The sequence below is a fragment of the Empidonax traillii genome, unplaced genomic scaffold (assembly GCF_003031625.1).
Source record: "Empidonax traillii isolate 1590-97213 ecotype Southwest subspecies unplaced genomic scaffold, ASM303162v1 scaffold195:size1760703, whole genome shotgun sequence".
NCBI classification, from domain to species: Eukaryota; Metazoa; Chordata; class Aves; order Passeriformes; family Tyrannidae; genus Empidonax; species Empidonax traillii.
This window is the reverse complement of record NW_020955388.1, coordinates 962847-985830: the sequence shown is the minus strand read 5'-3', so window position 1 is coordinate 985830 and position 22984 is coordinate 962847. Positions and strand designations below refer to the sequence as shown.

General features: G+C 37.7%; 1 protein-coding gene across 2 annotated transcripts in view; it reads right to left on the bottom strand.

The window, feature by feature from the left end:
- Window positions 1–22984, bottom strand: part of ZDHHC17 (zinc finger DHHC-type containing 17) — a 74396-nt gene that overhangs the window by 26617 nt on the left and 24795 nt on the right. For both annotated transcript variants that reach the window (XR_003571544.1, XM_027886777.1), the window contains exons 3-7: window positions 20215–20337; window positions 11791–11868; window positions 10367–10511; window positions 4269–4333; window positions 2862–3024 (exon numbers count right to left, since the gene is read on the bottom strand). Coding sequence is in view for 1 of the 2 variants with exons in the window: in XM_027886777.1 (XP_027742578.1) it covers window positions 2862–3024; window positions 4269–4333; window positions 10367–10511; window positions 11791–11868; window positions 20215–20337 (574 nt within the window). In the remaining variant the exon portion in view is untranslated. The remainder of the gene's footprint in view (window positions 1–2861; window positions 3025–4268; window positions 4334–10366; window positions 10512–11790; window positions 11869–20214; window positions 20338–22984) is intronic.

The following is a 22984-nucleotide window of genomic DNA, read 5'->3' as shown; positions in this document are numbered from 1 at the left end:
AAAAAAAATCGGGGAACTAATCCAGTAACACACTTAAGTTTGCCAGCAAGCAATAAGGCTTCAATAGTATATAAGTAAAGTATTTCAGATTAGTCTCTCTATCTAAGAGTCATTACCATAGTGATCTTTACACGTAGACTTCAACGGACAAGCCTAAGATACACTGCATAATCAAGAAAAGACATCTAAAGTTCAATAAATGATTCATTAACAGACAAAAAAAACCCCAAACAAACAACTTCCTTAAACCATAAGAGCTCTTTCAGATCTCTCTCTCTCTCTCTAGTTAAAAAAGGAGCTTCTGCTTATATTTAAATAAAATCTACAAACTTCTCCCAAGACCCAGTGAGAACCCAAATCCCTGGGAAATTCTGTCATCTGCTCACTCTGTCTGCTGGTATGATAATTTCCTTAACAAAAAAAAAAAATTCAACCAAATAAAAAACCCCCACTCTACTTTGATTACTGGAAAGCAGCTTCCAACTCAAACATTAATCTAGTTCTCAAAAAGGAAAAAAAGTATCTTACTACCAAAAGGAAAGTATTATTTTCTTGTACAGCGTAATACAAAGAGGGTAAATACACAATCAGGGCAAACTCATTCTTTGTATCAAGCTTTGCTCTAGAATTAAAGTGCTATTGTTCAAATACTTCACAAACTGTCATGCAGAGTAAATAACACCTTACTGAGATGACTGGTCCCAATTGTGTGCAAACCTAGGCAGCCAGCAGCACGTGCCTGTCTAACACAGACTGCCTAACGCTGATAGCAAGAGAGCTTGTATCTAATATTCCAGTCACTTCATAATTTGAAAAAGATGAACGGCTTTCAGACAGTGTATTTCCTTAACCTTAGCTGTCTTACCACCATTCTTGGTCAGTTCTGTGGGCTGAGAAAAGAACTTCACTACAGAGTGCTGCAGAAATCTGGAAGTGACTGCATCAGAAAGGAGCCTTTCACAACTCCTTTTATTTCTGAGGATACAGGACGCGGACACACTTAACTGGATTTTGGCTCAAAGAAAACTTTCTTGCTCAACAGTCAAAGAAGGACCACAAAACTGAGTTTCTACATACCTACAAAATCAATCAACTTTTTATGTTTCCTATATATTAACTACCACTTAAATCAGCATCTCTTACAAAACCACTGGCTGGATTGCAAAACTGCCTCTGCTTGAATGATTTTGATCCTCTAAAGATCCTAAAAACCTGAGAAGGCATGCAAGAAAGCTAGACTCCATGGCAGAAGACAGGCAGTGGTTAAACAAACCAAGTACATGTCTTCTGGCATGATTGGAAAGATCATGATCCAGCAGGTTCAAAAACGTATTTTTCTACTGACTGCTGCTGTCTGTCAATAAAGAAGGTAAGACCATAAACTGCTTCAGGCTAGCAGACACTTTTTCACTTGGCCAAGCATAGGAATTTTTGTTACAGATTTCATAAGAGTCCAGAAATGTAAGTAAGGTGATGATTTTCTAACTCTAATCAAACTAATCAGTCTATCAGAAGAATCAGTATGACACACTGACTATCTTTCCCACAAAAATACCTTAATTTTTTACCATTAGGTGGCATAGGAAAAAAGCTTTTCAACACAAGAAGTGAGTCTAGAAGCATAATTCATCCACACAACTGACCTTACAGACCAGGAATAATTATTGTATATTCATACCCCTGCATCCAAGAGGTTAGCTGATTTGTTTCAACCATGTGAAAAGCCATGTGATTTCTTCTAATGAGTTTTCATTTATAATCACAAGTATTTCTGATATTTTAAAGTGCATGTAGGACCTAGAAAGCTACTAACAAAATTTGACTGCACCCTTAAAAGGCTGTTCCATGCTCTTTCAGAAAATTGATGTGTATGTTATTTTTTTTTGCATATTTCTACCACTTGCGGCCAAGTAAAATAGGCCTTGGCCATCTTAATCAGTAGGAAAAATGGCAAAAGGCCAAACAAATTTAATTAAGTATTTAATATTTTATAAGCGTAGATTTATAGCTGTGTTTTCAAGTGTAACTACTCTATCTGTAACACTCTTTAAGTGGAAAATACAAACGTCTGAAGACAAATTGAGTAGAGAATTTTTTTTCTAAAAGGGAATTCTTTTCCGACACCACAGAAGAAACAGTTTGGGTAGCGAAATGCATCTAATTTGATATACAGAGTATTCAGAGGCAATAGATAAAACTACATTTTAAAGGTACAACTTTCAAGGCTGGAGAAGCCTTATAGACTCCGAGTGTGTGGCAGAAATTCTAACAGCTGTCTTATTCTTCTAACATACACTAGAGATGGGCTCTGTTAGTGCAGAACCTAGCTCCATTGTTAAGAAGTTCTGGCAAACAGGCAACTTAAAGTTCAGATGCAAAAAAAAAAAAAAAAAAAAAAGAGCCCATTTTCTTGTTTTACTCCTACTGGTATTTTCAGGCCTCCAACTTCCTTACTGACACTGGGTGATAGACTAGAGCATTCGCCAGCTCTCTGGAAGAGAACAGAGATGTTGTCTCGCATCTCAGTTCAACAAAGAGTCACCCCAGAAGTTCACGAGAAGACAGTCAGGTTTCCAATTCTGCATCCAAATCCACAGGTCTTCACACATGCAGTCTAACTGCACACCCCACTCCCACATATTTACACATAATCATTGATACATTATTTTAAAGGGCAGATCTAGTAGTTATGTGTCACTGTCAGGAAAAACTGATTTCCAAATGCCATATTAGTGGCATGGCTTTTGCTCCATCTTCAAGATCTCATCATACCCACAACAATAACCTATTCTTGAGATTTATCATAGGTTCTGTTATTTCTGCCTCAAACCACTTACAATAAAAACAGACCAAGTGTTTACCTTAATGTTTTGAGCATCAACATTAGCTCCAGCTTCTAACAGAAGACTAATAACTGTAGTATTTCCTGCTAGCACAGCCCAGTGCAGTGCTGTGTTTTTGTGGTATTTGTCTCCAAGATTAACAGAAACATTAAATGTAAGTAGTAATCGCGTTGGATCCACACTAGAAAAGAAAATTCTTGTTAGATCTACAGAAGATGAACTCAAATACATACCAACTTACTGTTCATGCATTCAATCTCTATGAAGATCGGGTACACTGTACAATGGCAAAGTGACACTGCTGCTGATTATGAATGGCTCAAATTCTCCTCCCTCCAAAGAGCAACCACAATTCTCTTGACTTTTAAAGGAGCTCAGTAAGACAGCTGGTTCGGGGATGTCATGAAACACATTTGCTATACAATTCTGGTTTTGTGTTTAACAAAATCTAATACTACTAACAACTTCGTAAAAACATGCAAATGATCATATACTTGGACAACTGAAGTTCAAAGCATGTTATATTTCCACTTCACAATCCAGTAGGTGAAAACAAAATAGGATGATAATCTTGATAATGGCAGGTATTGGTAAAAGCTAGTCTACCAACAATCAATGGAGATAGGCCCTTCCAAACAGGTAATTTATTTAAAACAAATTTGCTCTTTGGAGAAGTCTTATTCTTTATCAACTTCTTCCAGTCATGTCCACAGGAAGATGTGGATTACTGAGTACTTCTTCATAGTATCTTCTCTCTTTAATAAAGTCATTGTACTGGGTCTGGACTGAAATCCAGTTAATCTCCTCCAAAGTAGCACCTAATGCACTGTGCTTTGGATTTGTGACCAAAACAGTTGATAACATACCAGTGTTTCAGCTACTCCTGAGCAGCGCTTACAGGTAGGGGGGTGAACAAGGAGTTAGGAGGGAACACTGGGACAGTTGACCCCAAATGCCAAAAGGAAATTTCAGACCATATAATGTGCTCAGCAATAAAAGCTGGGGGAAAGAAGGAGGAAGCAGGGGACATTCAGAATTAGACTATCTGTTCTGCCACGTAACTGTTACAGGTGACCTGGAAATGGCTCAACTTCTGCCTACCAATGGAAAGCAGTGAATGAATGCCTTATTTTGCTTATCTATTAAACTGTCTTCATCTCAACCCACAAGTTTTCTCACTTTTACCCTCATGATTTTCATCCCCATACCACTTGGAGGGAGTGAGGAAGAGGCTGTGTGGGGCTGAGCTGCCAACTGGGATAAACTCACAATAAGCATAAATGAAGAAAGATAAAATGGCAGCTGCGGAAAGAACATTGACTAGTTAAACAACAACAAAAAAACCCCTTCCAAATAAAAATCAGAATCAGTCATTACTATATACCACTTGGTTAACAATAAGAGAAAGTCAAAACTGCACATTACCTATGTGTTCTGTAAGCTGCCCACATTAGAGGTGTCATTCCATTTTGATCCATCATATCTACATCCTAAAAAAAAGGAAAAGAAAAAAATATTGCTGAGAAAAGTAAGCACACTGAAGATCCAGTAGATACAAGGTTTGCAATGAGAAGCAGTATTTTAAGATGAATCATCTGAATTGGAGAAAAACTGGCAAGCTTTTAGCACATGATCAAACAGTACTTAAAAAATAAAAACAAACAATAACACCACCATTGCCAAAATATGACCATTCCAATCTATTTTGGAAACTAAGGAACAGTCATACCCTATAAGACCAGTAATTTCTAACTTACTATTAATCTTCAACATAAAAGATATATGTATATGGTGTATTAATGCATTCAAAAGCAGGAGAAAGCTAAAATGAGGCACCAATATTTAAAAAACACTGGACAAATTAATATAAATACCACTGTCTGAATCCCTCATCCTACTAAATGAGAATTGCCTATATTTTTCAAATTTCAAAGCAATTTTCCTTAGTTCCCCCAGTTCCAATGGTATTTATATATCTGGATGTCAAGTTAATGGATGCCAGAAGATTTTAAACAAAAGCCATTAATAAAAACAACCTACTCAGAAATAAAACTGATCTATAATCAAGTGGTGACTAAACTGATGAGTAAAAACAAATAAATAAACCATTACATTTAACAGAAGATAGTCAAAGAATGACCAAACAGCACTACCCAGATAATTCTTTTAAATCCTTCAGAAAGGATTTAATATCTACAGCATTTTATCTCTTTCCTCCCCTGCCTCTCTAACATGGAAGTTGGTAATTTCTAAATGTTCTGAAACAGATTAGACTCTCAAGCACATTTGGGCAAGATTCACAGACCAGCACTAACAAAACCACCCTAAGCTAACCTAACGTAGCACCTTGAAGAGTTTTCCTTAGAGGCAACAGAGCTGTCAATGTTTCCTATGCCATTCACCTCAATCCTTACTAGGAAAAATTAGATTTAAAGTGTTTCAATAAAGTCTTTTGCTAGAGACTCTTGATAGAAACCCAGAAATTAATGATGTTGCTTTGTATCACTCCCAGAACCTTCTTTGCTCCAGTAGTCTGCCAAATGCCCAGCACTCTGGGATCCCCATTCATGCTGCTGTTGGCCTCACCCAGGCAGCTGTTTTCCAGGAAATCCAATTTATTGGATCTTATCTTCCAAATAATTGCTTTTAAAACATCTCTAGCCTGCAGATAACTTTATATTTCTGAGTTTTTACTCTGTTGTTTAATTTAAAAAAAAAAGAAAAAGGAAATTTAAAAGCCACAATTGATGGAGGTGAAAGAGAACTGTTACTTGATTGCACTGTTTGTTCAGAAAAGAGTTACATGGTTTGAGACCAGAATCCAATTCTTTTTGCTCAGAGAATTTGTACAGATTAGATCCTTTTGAGCCTACTAACACTGCACAACTGCTCAAACTCTCTTCAACTTCCTGTGGTTGAGATAATGAAGGAAAGTAGAACCACAACCCAACCTCAAGTTCAGTCATTCTTGAGAAGCATGACTTTGATTCACAGGTCACAGTGTGTGAACAACATACTTGGAAGACTCTACAAATTATTGTAACATGAATAATCCCTCTTTCGTCTTTAAATTTCATACAGAAAATCGCTTCTTTATGACAGTAGGGACCTGCCTGGACATAAGTAAAACAATTCCTTCAATGACTCAACCTGACAAATCAAAACTAAGTGGCAATCAACTGAAGAAAAAAACCAAAATCCATGAGCTCCAGACTAATCCCTACACATAATTTACCAAAGCAGGCTACAGCTATTACTCATATTAAGCTGCTATGTTGGCTAAGACTGATCCCTTCTCAAAGAAACTTTAACAAGAGGCAAAGCAACTAAGATCGACTTGTGTACTGTTGTACAGAGGTAACGAAGACGATTTAGTTGTGGATAGCAAATGCTTGCACTAACAAACCTCTCATCAAATATTCCTAGGTATTTCCAGTACCACAACCAGACAACAAGTGATACATTTTAAAAAGGAAGCTCTGTTCCTGCTTTTTGCCAAAGAAAAGGTCGAGGCAAAAAAGTAAACCTTCAGCAACTGGTACATATTAAGAGATGGTTCTTCTATTCTAGTGTGCACCAAAAGGCATTTTAGCATGAATTTTTTGTTTAGCTCTTAATGACAGATCAGTGTTCATGAAGGGGTATACCTGTGCTGTTAGGACATGCTACAAGCACTGCAAGAAACAAAGATTCCAAGAATGATCAAAAATTGCACGTACTGCTGCCCTCTGCATGTGGTTCAAGCATGAACTCTGTGGACCGCAAAATTTCCATTTGCTTCTGCAGTACAACAACTCTGGTTCTCAAAGAGAAAAAAACTTTGCATACTTAAAGATAAGCAGACTTAATCCTAGGACACTAAGAAAAGATTCCACATAAAGCTTTCAGAGAGGCAAAAATACTGGGGAGAAAGCTCTCTGCATGAAAAGGAACTATTCTGCTGCTTAATACTACTTTCTGAAAGCAATATATATTTGACAAGGTAGGATTCTGAATAGCAGCAGATCAGAGCAGCATTAGGCTTACCAGGACATTTAACAAGCAACAGTCAAACCAGTACTGTGTTACAATATAGTCTTTTAAAAAAACACAGAAAGCATGAAGAGATTCCACTTAGAAGTACATTCAGTTGCACAGAAAGGAACCAGGAGTTTCATCCTCTTCAGAACCATTACTGCTTATTTCACAGAACACGGACCTTCATAGAAAAGACCCATTGCATCCTTATTCAGAATCCCATTCTCCATGAAGAAAATATCTCTTTCCCATGGATTGTTGCCCAGGGAAAGGGAAACAGGCTTTAAAAGCATATAATAAAGAAGATTTATCAGAAAGGGAGATATAGTAAGTCTGACAATATTTCTTAATTTAGGAAAGATGTGTGCTATTCAATAGAAGCAGAGATTTTGTAGGATTCCCATGGAATGCACCAAGCGCAGACCAACAAGCAAGGTAACACAGAGAACTAAACCGATCTCCATCTTTCAAACAAAAGCTCTGTTCTGTACACTCCAGTCCATCAAACTCAGAGTCAGTTTTGACAATCATGAGGAAGAACACAACTGGACTAGTAATTCTGTAAAGTAGTGTGCTGTGAGTTGGGTCTAGGAAATAAAACATGGTTTAATGGCCTGAACCTGGTACAGAGGAGGAGACTCAGAGATAACAGTGCTTAGGAGCACTGCTCAGCACCGAAGTAACCAAAGCTGCTGGTATAAAATTATAACTCTGAGAATAAAAAAAATATATGTACTTGATGAATAAGTGCCAGTTAAACTATAAAAGTGATAGTTGAACTATAAGTATGAAACAGTTGAACTATAATTTTAGAACTAGAACATTTCTTACAAAATGATTTTACCTGACCAGCAATTTTATAGTCACTTATTGTCTGTGACTGAGGCAAGTTACTCAACACATGCCATAGGATGAGAACACATTATTCAATAATTTGACATACCACATCCATATCTTACTCCAGGTAAATGTTTCTATAGGCTAGGTCCTGATGTGCCTTTGGCATTTTAAGTAATGCAAGAACAGTGTCAAGCTTCTTTCTTGTATTTTTCAAAAATAATGATCTTACCTTAACTTGAACTGTGCTACAGATTCTGTAACTTTATATCTGATTATATTTGTATCACATACTTGTCCTTGATTTTGATCCAGGAAACCACTGACACAAACAACATGAGCAAATTACAACACAGACAGATATCAGTCTCTCAAAATTCAGAGACATGACTAAACACAAAGCAACAGCTATCAGTCACAGCTGCCTCTTAACTGAGTAATACTTGTTGGCATGAAAGCAGGTTCACTTCCAACTTAAGCCAGAGTGCATCTGACCAAGAGTTCTTCGCCTACACTACACTCCAGAAACTAGAGGACTGGACTCAAGCTTCCTATTGGAAATTTTACCATTGGCTACTGCAGCCCAGAAGAGAGTGAAGCAGCAAGACAGAAGCTCTGCCTCAAAAAGGGACAAGAAGCAGTTAGGAGCAACTTCTTAATCCACCTGTCAGTCCTCTACACAGTTATTAAAGTTGGCTCTTCTCAGACCACACTCATCCACAAAGGCATCAGGACCAGAACTAACAAAGCACAACAGCCTACAGTGACCTTTCTTTGGACATTTATTTAGCTGTCATTTACCACACTGGTACTATAATTAGGTTCAGAACAAGGGCAAGGCTACTCTTTGCATGTAAGACAACTTGGTCTCTATAAAGACCAAATGCAAAAAAGTAGCAGTATATTAGGGTAAGCCTTCATAAGCAAAAGTAGCTCAAGTTTTCAAATCCAAATCATGGCATCACAAAGAAGATAGGGAAAATAAAAAGGGATTAATGGCCTCATATGTACTAATTAGGGAATTAAAAAATACATATGCCTATTTCCCATAGCTTCTAGAGAAACTGTGTAGTTTCTGTAATTGTATGTAGTACAGCTAGAGAACTAGGAGTTTAGGGATTATTACAACATTATTAATATTACTATATTTTAAACATACAAATCAATACATAATTTTTAAGTTGAACTTTCTGAAGTGCTATGAAAAATTACTGTTAAATTCAAACATATCACAGAAAGGATACAAAAATAATACTTGATAACATTTGAGGGATTTAATAAGCATCAGCCTTTTAAAAGCTATTGATAGGGAGAGCTGTTTCCAAGATAACAGGTTTTAAATTTTAAGGAATTGTTTGTGTCTCTATTTATGTACTCATGTAAAGACACATAGTTTTTTTTGCACAGAAACTCAATAAGCTCAATAAGCTCAAATAAGGTGGGCAAATCTGTATATAAACATGAAGACAAGCAATATTTACAGGGAGATTTCATAATCAGAGTAGAACACTTTAAAGGCCATTAATACTTCATTAATGCTATGCTTTAAATATGTTTGTACTTGCCTAATATCAGCAAGATGTTTCTAGTAACATAAAACCCACATACAATTATATGTAATTTGTGAAGAAAATACAAAACTTGTTCCTCATGAAAACGCATTCCTCTCTAATCATTATTTCTCACAAAATAGCAATTATACAAAAGAGAATCAGACTCTTCTTTCCCTAGCTTACTCTCTATCATACATTAAATACCATTTTACCAAACAGTTATCAGATACAAACAGAATACTGCATGAAGCAACACCTTGGGGGTTTTCACATGTACAGGCATAATTTTCCACAGCAAATTTAGTATTTGTTTTACACAGACCAAACCCACTGATTTCATATTCTATGTGACTCATTGGATCGTATCTCACTTTGTATTTGAGAAAATATGCAGAATACAGAAGTGTGAACAGCATTAGTAGGACAGTCATATGAGGAGACCTTTGACTTTTCTGTATGGTTTACACAGTAAATCAAGTTTGTGCTTCAGGCACATACCTGCAGGTGAGTAAATCAACAAATTACAGTGCAGGATAAGTAGCATGAACAAGAGCAAGTTTTTGAGCAGACAGAATGACAGATGGGACACAACAGGAACAGTAATGAATACATGTTATATACACACTCTACAGATCTAGCAGTAATATAAGAGGGCAGCAAGAAGGTTTGAGGTTGTCTGATTTCATTTCTATTTACACATGCAAGTAATTAGAAAAACAGCAATAAATTAAAAGTTGTTGACTGATTTGTCACTAGATTCTTTATCCATGTATAACTGATGATTCTGAGAAGAATTCTACAATACTTCCTATCATTGTCACAGTTACAACTAAAGATTAGATTACCTAGAAATAAAGAATGGTAAAAGAATAACAGCTAGAATTTCCATATACTACCCTTGACAAGTGTGAATTAAAGCCAAAGTACTCAGACCACTGTTAAAGGAAATTAATTCAGTAGGTGGCACATCAACACTGTAGTTTACAATAAAGGACATGGAATTAGTTTTATATTTATTCAGGCAAATATTTTGCAAATATTCCTGAATGTTTCAATTGTTTTCCTGCTCTAAATTTGAGTAGAATCTATTTAAATATGATATTACTTAAAATTTACCTGTCCCTTTGCTATCAGGTAAGCAACAATCGAAGTATGTCCAAACTGGGCAGCCAAATGAATACAGCTACATCCTTCTCCATCAATTAGCGACGGATCTGCCCCATATTTCATCAGCTGTACAACCATGGATAAGTGACCCTGTCTAAATGTAACAAAACACAAAAAACAAACAACTGAATAACTATATACAGAAAAACTATTGAAATTTGAATACTGGAATACAAGCATGTTTAGCAGTAATTAGACTACCAGAGCTCCTGCACGTTAACTCATACTATGAAAACAACAACTGTAATGATCTGATTCTCCAACTGAGTAACTAAACTCATTTATATGAGCAAATTCTATGCAGGCAATGCATTCATCACATGCCATTTGCTTAAGTGTACTATATAGCAAAAAAGACAACAAAAAACCCAACTTATAGTTTAGATCTAGTCTAAAATCTGTGGTGAAAAAAACCTAGTTAAAAAAAAAAAGGGAAAAAACCAGGAAAACTGAAGGTCTACATTTCCTCCACACTACGTTAAAAGCTTAAGCATCTTTGTGCCATGATGAGCACAGGAATATCCTTCTTTAAGACACAGTGCCTAACTGGCAGTACGCAGTCTCTGAGATGAGCAAAAAGACCTCTTCAATTTGTCAGAAGCAGCGTCAGACAATGCTTTAGAGAGGAACAGATTCCAGCTATGAATGAACACCAGGAAATTTAATCAAGCTTTTGTGCTGTCAGTACAAAAATCACAGAGTGTGATCTGTAACAAAAAGAAATATAGATGCTAAAATCTTTAATGGAAGCTAACAAGTATTCCTCATCTTTAGTAAACACATTCTTTTGATACACTGAATATTCTAAAAACTAATTTTTTAAGTCTCGTTTTGCCATCTACAGGGAAAAATATTAATATGGATAGTGTTTCTTTCCCGCCTATTTCTAGGTGGTTGTCTGAAGGAGCAGGTACTGCTCAAAGGCTGTCTTCAATTCTTCCAGCCATTCATCATCTCTGACCATCTCGTACATAATAAATCAGATTTTAAGTACATCTTTAAAAAAATAGAATGCTGCAAGGACAATGTCACAAAAAATCATCCAAAGACCCATCTGCAGAAGTGCTGTTGCACTTCAGAAGACTTGACAAAAATAAGATGTCCAAAGTAAGAGTAAGCCAAGATGCCTATAGACTCTGACTTTACTTGACTTGTTTTCCTATCATAGCAATCTTCCTTTACATCAGAAAGAGATAAGACAAAAACTGAACATTATGCTGAAAGCTCCTTTACCTCTAACAGACCACAATCACAGTGAGCTCAGTTATCAGACTGAATTCCCAAAAAATACAGTAATTTCATAAAACTATCAGCAGCAGATTACATGTTAAGCAAAGAAACAGAGAAGAAAACTTCAGAAGACTTTTTCCCACCTTGTTGCCCAGTGAAGTGGGGTAGAATTTAAATCTCCTCCAAGCTGATCAACGATAGCACCTTTTGATATATAGTATCTGGAATAACACAAATAGTAAACATTATCACTTGTCTTGGTTAAATCGAAAAGACACACAGTGAGCATGTTTGATGTTATGCAAAACAGGCTGTTAGTGACCAGCAGACCAGAACCTTTTCTTGTCTTCATGCAACCTTCCTTTTGCCTTTCTTACATGGATTGGGAGAGCAGGGATGTCTCCTATTGCGTTTTGAACATGACGCTATTTCCTAGTTTGGTTCTAATGTAAAACAGAGTAATTGCTATATAAAGTAGTACAAACTATGCTATCACAAAAGTATTTAATAAACTGGATTCTTCCTAAATATTTAAGGTCTGTTGCATTAAATAGAATTCTGAATTACTGATAAAGAACATGCTGCTAGAAGAATTTTTAGAGCATTTTGGCTAAATTATATACCATCAGACTTGCATCTTGTGTCATTCCCGGAATGGTCCTGCTGAAGTCATTGGTCCCAGAGATCACACAAGTTACACATTTGCCAAAGAATTAAGATTTGTACATACTTCTCAACCGTTATTAATCAAAGGACAAAAAACATCCGAGTATTTTAAAAACATTTCTAAATGACGGGTTAGAAATTACTTTTCCCTCAAGAATATCAGTGCTAGTCACTTCAAACATCACCTCTTGATGTCTGAAGGCACAAGGGCACAGAAGCAGGCAATTCCCAAGTGTCAGAAGTCAAGTAGGTGAGGCAGAAGGCCGGCTTGGCTGAGCAGGGATCTTCTCATGGAAATAAGGCAAAAAAGGAAGGTGTATACCCAGTGGAAGCAAGGTCAAGTGACATGGGAAGAATTCAGAGATGCTGCTTGTCGTTGTAGTAAGAAAATTCGTGAGGCCAAAGCTCAACTGTTGAAGTTGGTCAGAAATGTGGGGAACAATAAAAAGAATTTTTTTCAAATACATTAATAGGCAGTATAGAAATACCATTGGCTCATTATAGGATGAGGATGATCATCTCACAAACAGGGACAGAGACAAGGCAGAAGGGTTTAATGCTTTCTTTGCCTCTGCCTTCAACACAGAGAATGGACCAAGGGAGTTTCAGTACCCTGAGTTGGAAGACCATGACTGCAAGAACGATCAACTCACAGTTGACCCTGAAATCATGTGGAATCTGCTGCTCCAGTTGGATCCCTACAAATCTATGTGGCCTGATGGGATTCATCCCAGAATCCTCAAAGAGCTGGCTGATGTCACGGCAAAACCTCTCAATGATTTTTGAGCAGTATTGGGAATCTGGAGAATACCTAGCTGACTGGAAGCTGGACAACGTTGTCCCAATTTTCAAGAAAGGCAAGAAGCAGGACCTGTCAGTCTCACTTCAGTGCCTGCTAAAGTTATGGAGAAGACTATTCTGGGAGGTACTGAAACACACCAGAAAGACAACCCAGTCATCGGTCACAGCTAGCATGCTTTCTTGAGCATTAAATCCTGCGTATCCAACCTGATTTCCTTCTATGGTAAGGTAACCCATCTAGTTGATCAAGGGAAGCCAGGTGATGTCATCTTGTTGGATTTCAGTAAAGCTTTCAATACTGTCCCTCACAGGATCCTTCTGGACAAAATGTCCAGCACACAGCTAGATAAACAAATCTTATGGTGGGTGAGCAATTGGCTCAGGGGACAACCACAGACGGTAATAGTGAATGGGGTAACATGATTCTGGTGATCTGTCACTAGTGGGGTTCAACAGAGCTCCATCTTGGGCCCTGTGCTCTTCAACATCTTCATAAACGACTTGGATGTAGGACTGGAAGAGATACTGAGCAAGTCTTCAGATGTCACAAAACTGCAAGGAGCTGTTAACTCCCTCAAAGGCAGGGAGGCCCTGCAGAGAGACCTCGACAAATCAGAGCACTGGGCAATCACCAACCATAGGAAGTTCAACAAGGGAAAGTGTCAGATTCTGCACCTGGGATGGGGCAACCCTGGATGTTCGTACAGACTGGGGAATGAGAGGATGGAAAGCAGTGCCATGGAAAGGGACCTGGGGGTCCTGGTAAATGGTAAGTTGAATCTGAGTCAGCAGTGCCCTGGTAGCCAGGAGGGCCAACCATGGGGGGCATCAGGCGAAGCATCACCAGCCAGTTGAGGGAGGGGATTGTCCTGCTCTGCTCTGCACTAGGGCAGCCTCGCCCTTAATATTGTGTGCGGTTTGGGGCACTGCAATATAAGAAAGATAATAAGCTTTTAGAGAGCGTTCAAAGGAGGACAATGAGCATGCTGAAGAGCCTCGAGAGGAAGCCGTATGAGGAGTGGCTGAGGTCACTTGGTCTGTTCAGCCTGGAGAAGAGAAGACTGAGGGGAGACCTCACTGCAGTTACAACTTCCTCATGAGAGGAAGAAGAGAGGTGGGCACTGATCTCTTCTCTATGGTGACCAGTGACAGGACCTGAGGGAATGGCCTCAAATTGTGTTGGGGAGGTTGAGGTTGGCTATTAGAAAGAGATTCTTCAGCCAGAGGGTGGTTGGGCACTGGAACAGGCTCCCTAAGGAAGTGGTCACAGCACCAAGTCTGCCAGACTTCAAGAAGCATTTGGATGATACTCTCAAGCACGTGGTGTGACTCTTGGGGATGGTCCTGTGCACGGCTAAGGGTTGGACTCGATGATCTTTATGGGATACAACACAGCATATCCTGTGATTATGTTGGGATTTATAAAAAGCTGAGCTATTACCTGTAGGAACAAAAGAAGTACTCACACATTTCAAGTACCTGTGCCTACAGACTTTCCACTCTGAAACTATCTGTCAGGTATATATGAACGCTGCACTACTGCACTCAACAAGCTGTCCTTCAAATCCACAGCACTGAGTTTCTGGCGTCTCAAATTCCTCTAAGTGTTTCAAGACATGGCAAGGAAAAGGGCAGCAAACAAAACAACTTGAGAAACACTATTCTTAAGTAATTATTTTGATTTTCTTTAATGCTTATTGATTCAGAGAATGAAATTTCAAAAATAGCCCTTAGAGGAACCTTTAGGAGCAGAAAACTGCATTAACTATACATGTCCACACTAAAAACATCTAAAGTCAAAGTTCTGTTATACAGTTGTTTTAGAGACATCAGACACAATGGAGTAATTCATCAGATTTGCCAAAGTAACAACCAGTTTGTATGACAAACAAGATCTCCTCTGATAAATGCAAGACAGTCCACTCCTTTGGTGTCCAATACTAAAAGAACAAAACTTCAGCATCTCTCTGCTGAAGTTAAGCTTCTGGATTTCTTCATGAGAACAACCAAATATTTTGTCAAAGTCTTGGTCCCATATAGGTGAAAACACAGAGCACATGTAAGCTAAAGAGACAATGTAGTTTTGTTACAACGAAGTATCAGCTACCAACAAACAAATTTGAAAAAGACACTGAGAAACTATTTAGTCTCCCTTGGAAATGAGTTCCAAAGGAAATCTTGTCTAGATAAAAAGACAGCACAGAGAAATTCACAGTCAAAGCTTGGATTCATTTCTCTGATGTGACAGCCACTCTTAGGGAGGTGAACACTAAACAGATTGCCTTCATTCAAACACTGGTCCTTGCAGAAATGCAGAATATGTTCAGATTCTACTGAGCAGCAGAATCACTTACTGGTGAGTTGGTTTTATTTAGATGGAAGAACTTGCTGTTTGACAACTGGAAAAAGACAAGGCGACAATCTCCTGCCAGATGGTGCATTGAAATAACATTTTATGTTTCTTTAAGCGTGTTCTTAGACTAAGTTGACATTTATCACTGCATTTCAGTTTCAGTACACATAAATGGTAAGATTTTCTGCAAAACCAGACTGAGAACTTAATCTCCTTGTCTAAGCAGATCTTGTAGAAGGAATTTTGTGCTCAGTGAGAATGTCCCTGAACAAAGAAAGAACTGGGCAGTTCTACTCTCGGTGATTCATCCCAGCTTCCACCAGAAGACGGCAGGTATGCAAGTCCTATTTAAGCAAGCTACTTACATTCAAAGCAAGCAGATCTAATAAGAGGTTGCCTTAAGAAGAAAATACTTCCACTGATCTCCACATTAAGATCACTAAGTCTTTGTTAGGCATTTGAAAACTACCCCAGCTTGCATTCTGTGCTTGTGGAATCAAAGTGCACGCAGTCACTGTTGCTAGAAGCAGGAAAAGTAGAAGAGAAATCCTTGTGTGAAGAAAGTTCAGCATAGGGGATGGAAAAATGCAGGCAATAGGTAACTGCAGAGATATAAGGCCATTTTCTGCATTCTTACGAAACTGAGTTGAAGAGATACTAATAGATCACAGTGTCATGATGAAAACTGAATTGTGCTGTTGACACATAACCCTGACCCTACAGAAATATGAAAAGGTTCAGTGGTTTTCCTTATCAATGTGTTTCACTGTTATCTATGCTGAATCTCATGTCTCACAATAGATGGGATGAAGAAATACTAAAAATAAGAGAAGTCTAATTCCAGGTCTGCACTCTCAACAGACAAGCTGCTAAGCTACTTAATTGGGAAGATCTTACATAGTCAATACCCACTAAGTAAGACACTGAAATCTGGTATCATGAGAGCAGATGACTTATATTCTATCTCTGCAGTATCAAGCTTAATAGCCAACATATTTAATGAAATTATCCACTGCATATAATGGGAAATAGTGAAGACTTGGGGAAAGACACGATAGACCTAAACAAAAAAAAAAAAAAACAAAACCACAACAGAAAAATTTTATTCTAAGGAAATAAAATCAACTAGAGTCTTGCAAAAAGAGAGCGAGAGTGAGCATAATATGACAAATTACATAAACCAAAATCAACAAGATCCCCTAAAGACAGGGGAACTTAAGAGTGTAAGAACTGCATAAGGTGAAAGGAATTTTAGGTACAGTTAAACACATCAAGAGTTACACACACTCTAGTAAACAGTAGGAAGAAAATGCAATGCTGTATGTCACAGTGATAGAGATGCATCAAAAAGAGACAAGAGCTTTGACATACTGTTAAGGGAAGAGGACAAATTAGACACATTAAAGACATTCAGTTGTCTTTAAAAAGAGAAATCAAGACTTTTAAGGACACAAATAATTTCTGTTTAACTTAAAGTGTAATACATACTTCACAAGATCTATCCTGTTGTTGATTGCAGCCCAGTGGAGAAGTGTTACGTTTTCTTTGTCTGGTTGTCGTACATCATAACCAGCTTCCACCAACTCTCTACATCGTTCATATATTCCATACCTTCAAGAATAAAATAAGATTTGTCAAAGTTCTCACATTAGATAAAAATGTATTCATCAAACATCACACTTTTGGTCACAATACAAAATTTTCAACATAAGAAAAAAGAAGAAGAAAATTTACTTTCTGTTCTATTTGATTACCAATCTCTTGCAACAAGAAGCTTCCACTGGCAAAAGTTACATGAATTAATTCAAGATTTTACAGAAAACTTGTGTCCCCAGCAAACTGCATGGCAGAGCAAGGCAAAATATTGACCTATACTATACCAAATTTAAATAACTCTTCAGTTCCTGGGGACTCCACTACATTTGTTTCTCCCACCCCATTTTACTTCCTTTCCAGCTCTTGCAGACCAAAACAAAGCTTAATCAGCTGATTTGACAGTATCTTCCTAAAATTCAGCAGGTAAGATCATCAAGTCAATTACAAACACTAACAGCTCAAATATTTCCCATTTTTCTTCTCAGACAACAAATAGCAATCTTCCCGATACAAGTTAGTACCATTTTCTTTTTGAGACCACTTCAAAATTCATGTTGTTAAGAAATTAATTTGTTCATTAAAAAGGACTATTAAATGTCATCTACCGTCATTTGAAAAAAAAAAATTCTGCATACATTTTTAAAGTTGAAACAAATCAGGAAGCATAAACATCACTTAGGCATCCAATATAGGAGTAAGTTCAACATTAAATAATGTTTGTCTTGATGCTTACAATGTTTTGCCACCTTCTTTTTAGTGGCAATAAAAGCAAAGCAGAAGAGCATGTAAACATTCCATTTCAAAATCTGCACAACCCATAAGGGTTTCTCAAGTCTCAAGGAGAGGACTGATATGGGGGCATGCCTTGAAATCAAGGTCAGCGTCTTGTGACATCTGACTTCCGCTAAAGAAGAATTTTAACAGCCTCCCAAAGTTGGAATTTAACTAAGTTTTTCATGTGCTGCTTCTATGTTCTCCTTTCTGCAGAGGAGACAGCCTTAGATAAGGCCCTTCTGCTCCGCTTGATCAGCTTGCACAACTGATGCAGAGACCTTTTCCTTGGGGTAGTTGCCATTCTTACTTTTTCTTTCCTGTGTTTGAATGGAACCTCAATCTGGACAGTGTTCCCATAATGAATCCTCAAATGATTCAAGTCAACAAAAGTTAAGAGCGTTTTCCAAGCCTATCACAGGTTTGAAGCATAAAAATTAGTTGGATGCCATTAAAAAAGGAATACTAGACATAACAAGCCTACTTAGATCATGTTGTTTTCAGTTTCTTAAGTTCCACTAGAAATTATGGAAAATGCTAGGAATTGCTGTCACACCTGTTATCGTTTCAAACATTACAAGACACCAGAACAAAGACTATCGTGTGCAGTACATACCAAGTGGCACCACATCTGTAAAATCCCTCAGACTGAGTAAGTCTCCCAAGTCCTAACCTACACAAGCATTGCAGCCTGATGAGTGCTTGTACAAGTGGCTTAACGCTTACGAATCGTTCCTGATTTCCCATCCCAGTTGGAAGGGCCACTGAGACAGGTTAAGACTACTAAAGGCAGGTCAGTCAAGAACAAGGAGTGAAAAGAGACAGTGGAAGAGATGGGGGACATACTTCCAAAAGCAGGACAGCAAATTTTGATCTCATTATGGTACAATATCACCCTAGCATATTACAGCATCTGAAGGTAGCCTGGAAAGGGATTCATATAGATTGGCAAAACAACCATTTGTTGACAAGCTGTCCTACTCCAGTCAGCCGTTATGACACTCCTTCCTACTGTAGACAAGCCTGATGCCTTCATTTAAACTACCAATTGAAGCCATAATGTAAAAAATTATTGACCTAAAGCCCTGCTATTAGATTTAACAGTCATCAGCTAAAAAAGAAATTCTACTGCCTGAGGCTGAGTTTAGCGGACTCTTATCCTGCTATAGTAAGTAAAACTATACAAGTACGTATTAATAAAATATTTTAAGTTATTGTAAAGATACAAAGAACAAAAGGATACAATAATGCTAACTTCCTATAAAGTGTAAAAGGCAATCATGTAAAGCTTTCATGCGACAGATTAAGACTTTCGTTTGATGTACTTGTTTCGGCTGGGATCAAGTTAATCTTTTTCACAGTGGCTCCTAAGTAGCTGTGTTTAACATTTGTGAGTAAAACAACGTTGATTAACACACCAATATTTTAGCTTTTGCTGAATTGTGCTTGACACATGGTGAAGGCGTTTGCTGTTCCTCGTGCTGCCCTGACAGCGAGGAGGCTGGGGGTGCACAAGAAGTTGGGAAGGCACACAGCTGGGACAGGTGATCCCAACGGACCAAAGAGATATCCAATATTACATGACAGTGTGCTCAGCAATAAAAGCTGGGGAAGAAGAAGAGACATTCAGAGTCAAGGTGCTTGTCTTTCCAAGGAACCTTTACATGTAATGGACATAGCTGAATACCTGCCTACCTTATGGGAAGTGGTGACTGAATTCCTTGTTTTGTTTTACTTGTATGTGCAGTTTTGTTTACAGTATCTGTTAAACTTTGTTTATCTCCACCCATAAGTTCTCACTTTTACACTTTTGACTGATTCCTTCTTCAGGCTTAGCAACACAGACTTCAATTGTACCCACTGGAAGGCAAACTGCAAGTCACAAGTACTTGACCACAGAACAAAACACATTCTGCAATACATCAGAANAAAAAAAAAAAAAAAAAAAAAAAAAAGAAAGAAAAAAAAAAAAACAAAACCACAACAGAAAAATTTTATTCTAAGGAAATAAAATCAACTAGAGTCTTGCAAAAAGAGAGTAAGAGTGAGCATAATATGACAAATTACATAAACCAAAATCAACAAGATCCCCTAAAGACAGGGGAACTTAAGAGTGTAAGAATTGCATAAGGTGAAAGGAATTTTAGGTACAGTTAAACACATCAAGAGTCACACACACTCTAGTAAACAGTAGGAAGAAAATGCAATGCTGTATGTCACAGTGGCAGAGATGCATCAAAAAGGGACAAGAGCTTTGACATACTGTTATGGGAAAAGGACAAATTAGACACATTAAAGACATTCAGTTGTCTTTAAAAAGAGAAATCAAGACTTTTAAGGATGCAAATAATTTCTGTTTAACTTAAAGTGTAATACATACTTCACCAGATCTATCCTGTTGTTGATTGCAGCCCAGTGGAGAAGTGTTACATTTTCTTTGTCTGGTTGTCGTACATCATAACCAGCTTCCACCAACTCTCTACATCGTTCATATATTCCATACCTTCAAGAATAAAATAAGATTTGTCAAAGTTCTCACATTAGATAAAAATGCATTCATCAAACATCACACTTTTGGTCACAATACAAAATTTTCAACAGAAGAAAAAGGAAGAAGAAAATTTACTTTCTGTTCTATTTGATTACAAATCTCTTGCAACAAGAAGCTTCCACTGGCAAAAGTTACATGAATTAATTCAAGATTTTACAGAAAACTTGTGTCCCCAGCAAACTGCATGGCAGAGCAAGGCAAAATATTGATCAATACTATACCAAATTTAAATAACTCTTCAGTTCCTGGGGACTCCACTACATTTGTTTCTCCCACCCCATTTTACTTCCTTTCCAGCTCTTGCAGACCAAAACAAAGCTTAATCAGCTGATTTGACAGTATCTTCCTAAAATTCAGCAGGTAAGATCATCAAGTCAATTACAAACACTAACAGCTCAAATATTTCCCATTTTTCTTCTCAGACAACAAATAGCAATCTTCCCGATACAAGTTAGTATCATTTTCTTTTTGAGACCACTTCAAAATTCATGTTGTTAAGAAATTAATTTGTTCATTAAAAAGGACTATTAAATGTCATCTACCGTCATTTGAAAAAAAAAAAATTCTGCATACATTTTTAAAGTTGAAACAAATCAGGAAGCATAAACATCACTTAGGCATCCAATATAGGAGTAACTTCAACATTAAATAATGTTTGTCTTGATGCTTACAATGTTTTGCCACCTTCTTTTTAGTGGCAATAAAAGCAAAGCAGAAGAGCATGTAAACATTCCATTTCAAAATCTGCACAACCCATAAGGGTTTCTCAAGTCTCAAGGAGAGGACTGATATGGGGGCATGCCTTGAAATCAAGGTCAGTGTCTTGTGACATCTGACTTCCGCTAAAGAAGAATTTTAACAGCCTCCCAAAGTTGGAATTTAACTAAGTTTTTCATGTGCTGCTTCTATGTTCTACTTTCTGCAGAGGAGACAGCCTTAGATAAGGCCCTTCTGCTCCACTTGATCAGCTTGCACAACTGATGCAGAGACCTTTTCCTTGGGGTAGTTGCCATTCTTACTTTTTCTTTCCTGTGTTTGAATGGAATCTCAATCTGGACAGCGTTCCCATAATGAATCCTCAAATGATTCAAGTCAACAAAAGTTAAGAGTGTTTTCCAAGTCTATCACAGGTTTGAAGCATAAAAATTAGTTGGATGCTATTAAAAAAGGAATACTAGACATAACAAGCCTACTTAGATCATGTTGTTTTCAGTTTCTAAAGTTCCACTAGAAATTATGGAAAATGCTAGGAATTGCTGTCACACCTGTTATCGTTTCAAACATTACAAGACACCAGAACAAAGACTATTGTGTGCAGTACATACCAAGTGGCACCACATCTGTAAAATCCCTCAGACTGAGTAAGTCTCCCAAGTCCTAACCTACACAAGCATTGCAGCCTGATGAGTGCTTGTACAAGTGGCTTAACGCTTACAAATCGTTCCTGATTTCCCATCCCAGTTGGAAGGGCCACTGAGACAGGTTAAGACTATTAAAGGCAGGTCAGTCAAGAGCAAGGAGTGAAAAGAGACAGTGGAAGAGATGGGGGACATACTTCCAAAAGCAGGACAGCAAATTTTGATCTCATTATGGTACAATATCACCCTAGCATATTACAGCATCTGAAGGTAGCCTGGAAAGGGATTCATATAGATTGGCAAAACAACCATTTGTTGACAAGCTGTCCTACTCCAGTCAGCCGTTATGACACTCCTTCCTACTGTAGACAAGCCTGCTGCCTTCATTTAAACTACCAATTGAAGCCATAATGTACGAAATTATTGACCTAAAGCCCTGCTATTAGATTTAACAGTCATCAGCTAAAAAAGAAATTCTACTGCCTGAGGCTGAGTTTAGCGGACTCTTATCCTGCTATAGTAAGTAAAACTATTAATAAAATATTTTAAGTTATTGTAAAGATACAAAGAACAAAAGAATACAATAATGCTAACTTCCTATAAAGTGTAAAAGGCAATCATGTAAAGCTTTCACGCAACAGATTAAGACTTTCGTTTGATGTACTTGTTTCGGCTGGGATCAAGTTAATCTTTTTCACAGTGGCTCCTAAGTAGCTGTGTTTAACATTTGTGAGTAAAACAACGTTGATTAACACACCAATATTTTAGCTTTTGCTGAATTGTGCTTGACACATGGTCAAGGCGTTTGCTGTTCCTCGTGCTGCCTTGACAGCAAGGAGGCTGGGGGTGCACAAGAAGTTGGGAAGGCACACAGCTGGGACAGGTGATCCCAACGGACCAAAGAGATATCCAATATTACATGACAGTGTGCTCAGCAATAAAAGCTGGGGAAGAAGAAGAGACATTCAGAGTCAAGGTGCTTGTCTTTCCAAGGAACCTTTACATGTAATGGACATAGCTGAATACCTGCCTACCTTATGGTAAGTGGTGACTGAATTCCTTGTTTTGTTTTACTTGTATGTGCAGTTTTGTTTACAGTATCTGTTAAACTTTGTTTATCTCCACCCATAAGTTCTCACTTTTACACTTTTGACTGATTCCTTCTTCAGGCTTAGCAACACAGACTTCAATTGTACCCACTGGAAGGCAAACTGCAAGTCACAAGTACTTGACCACAGAAC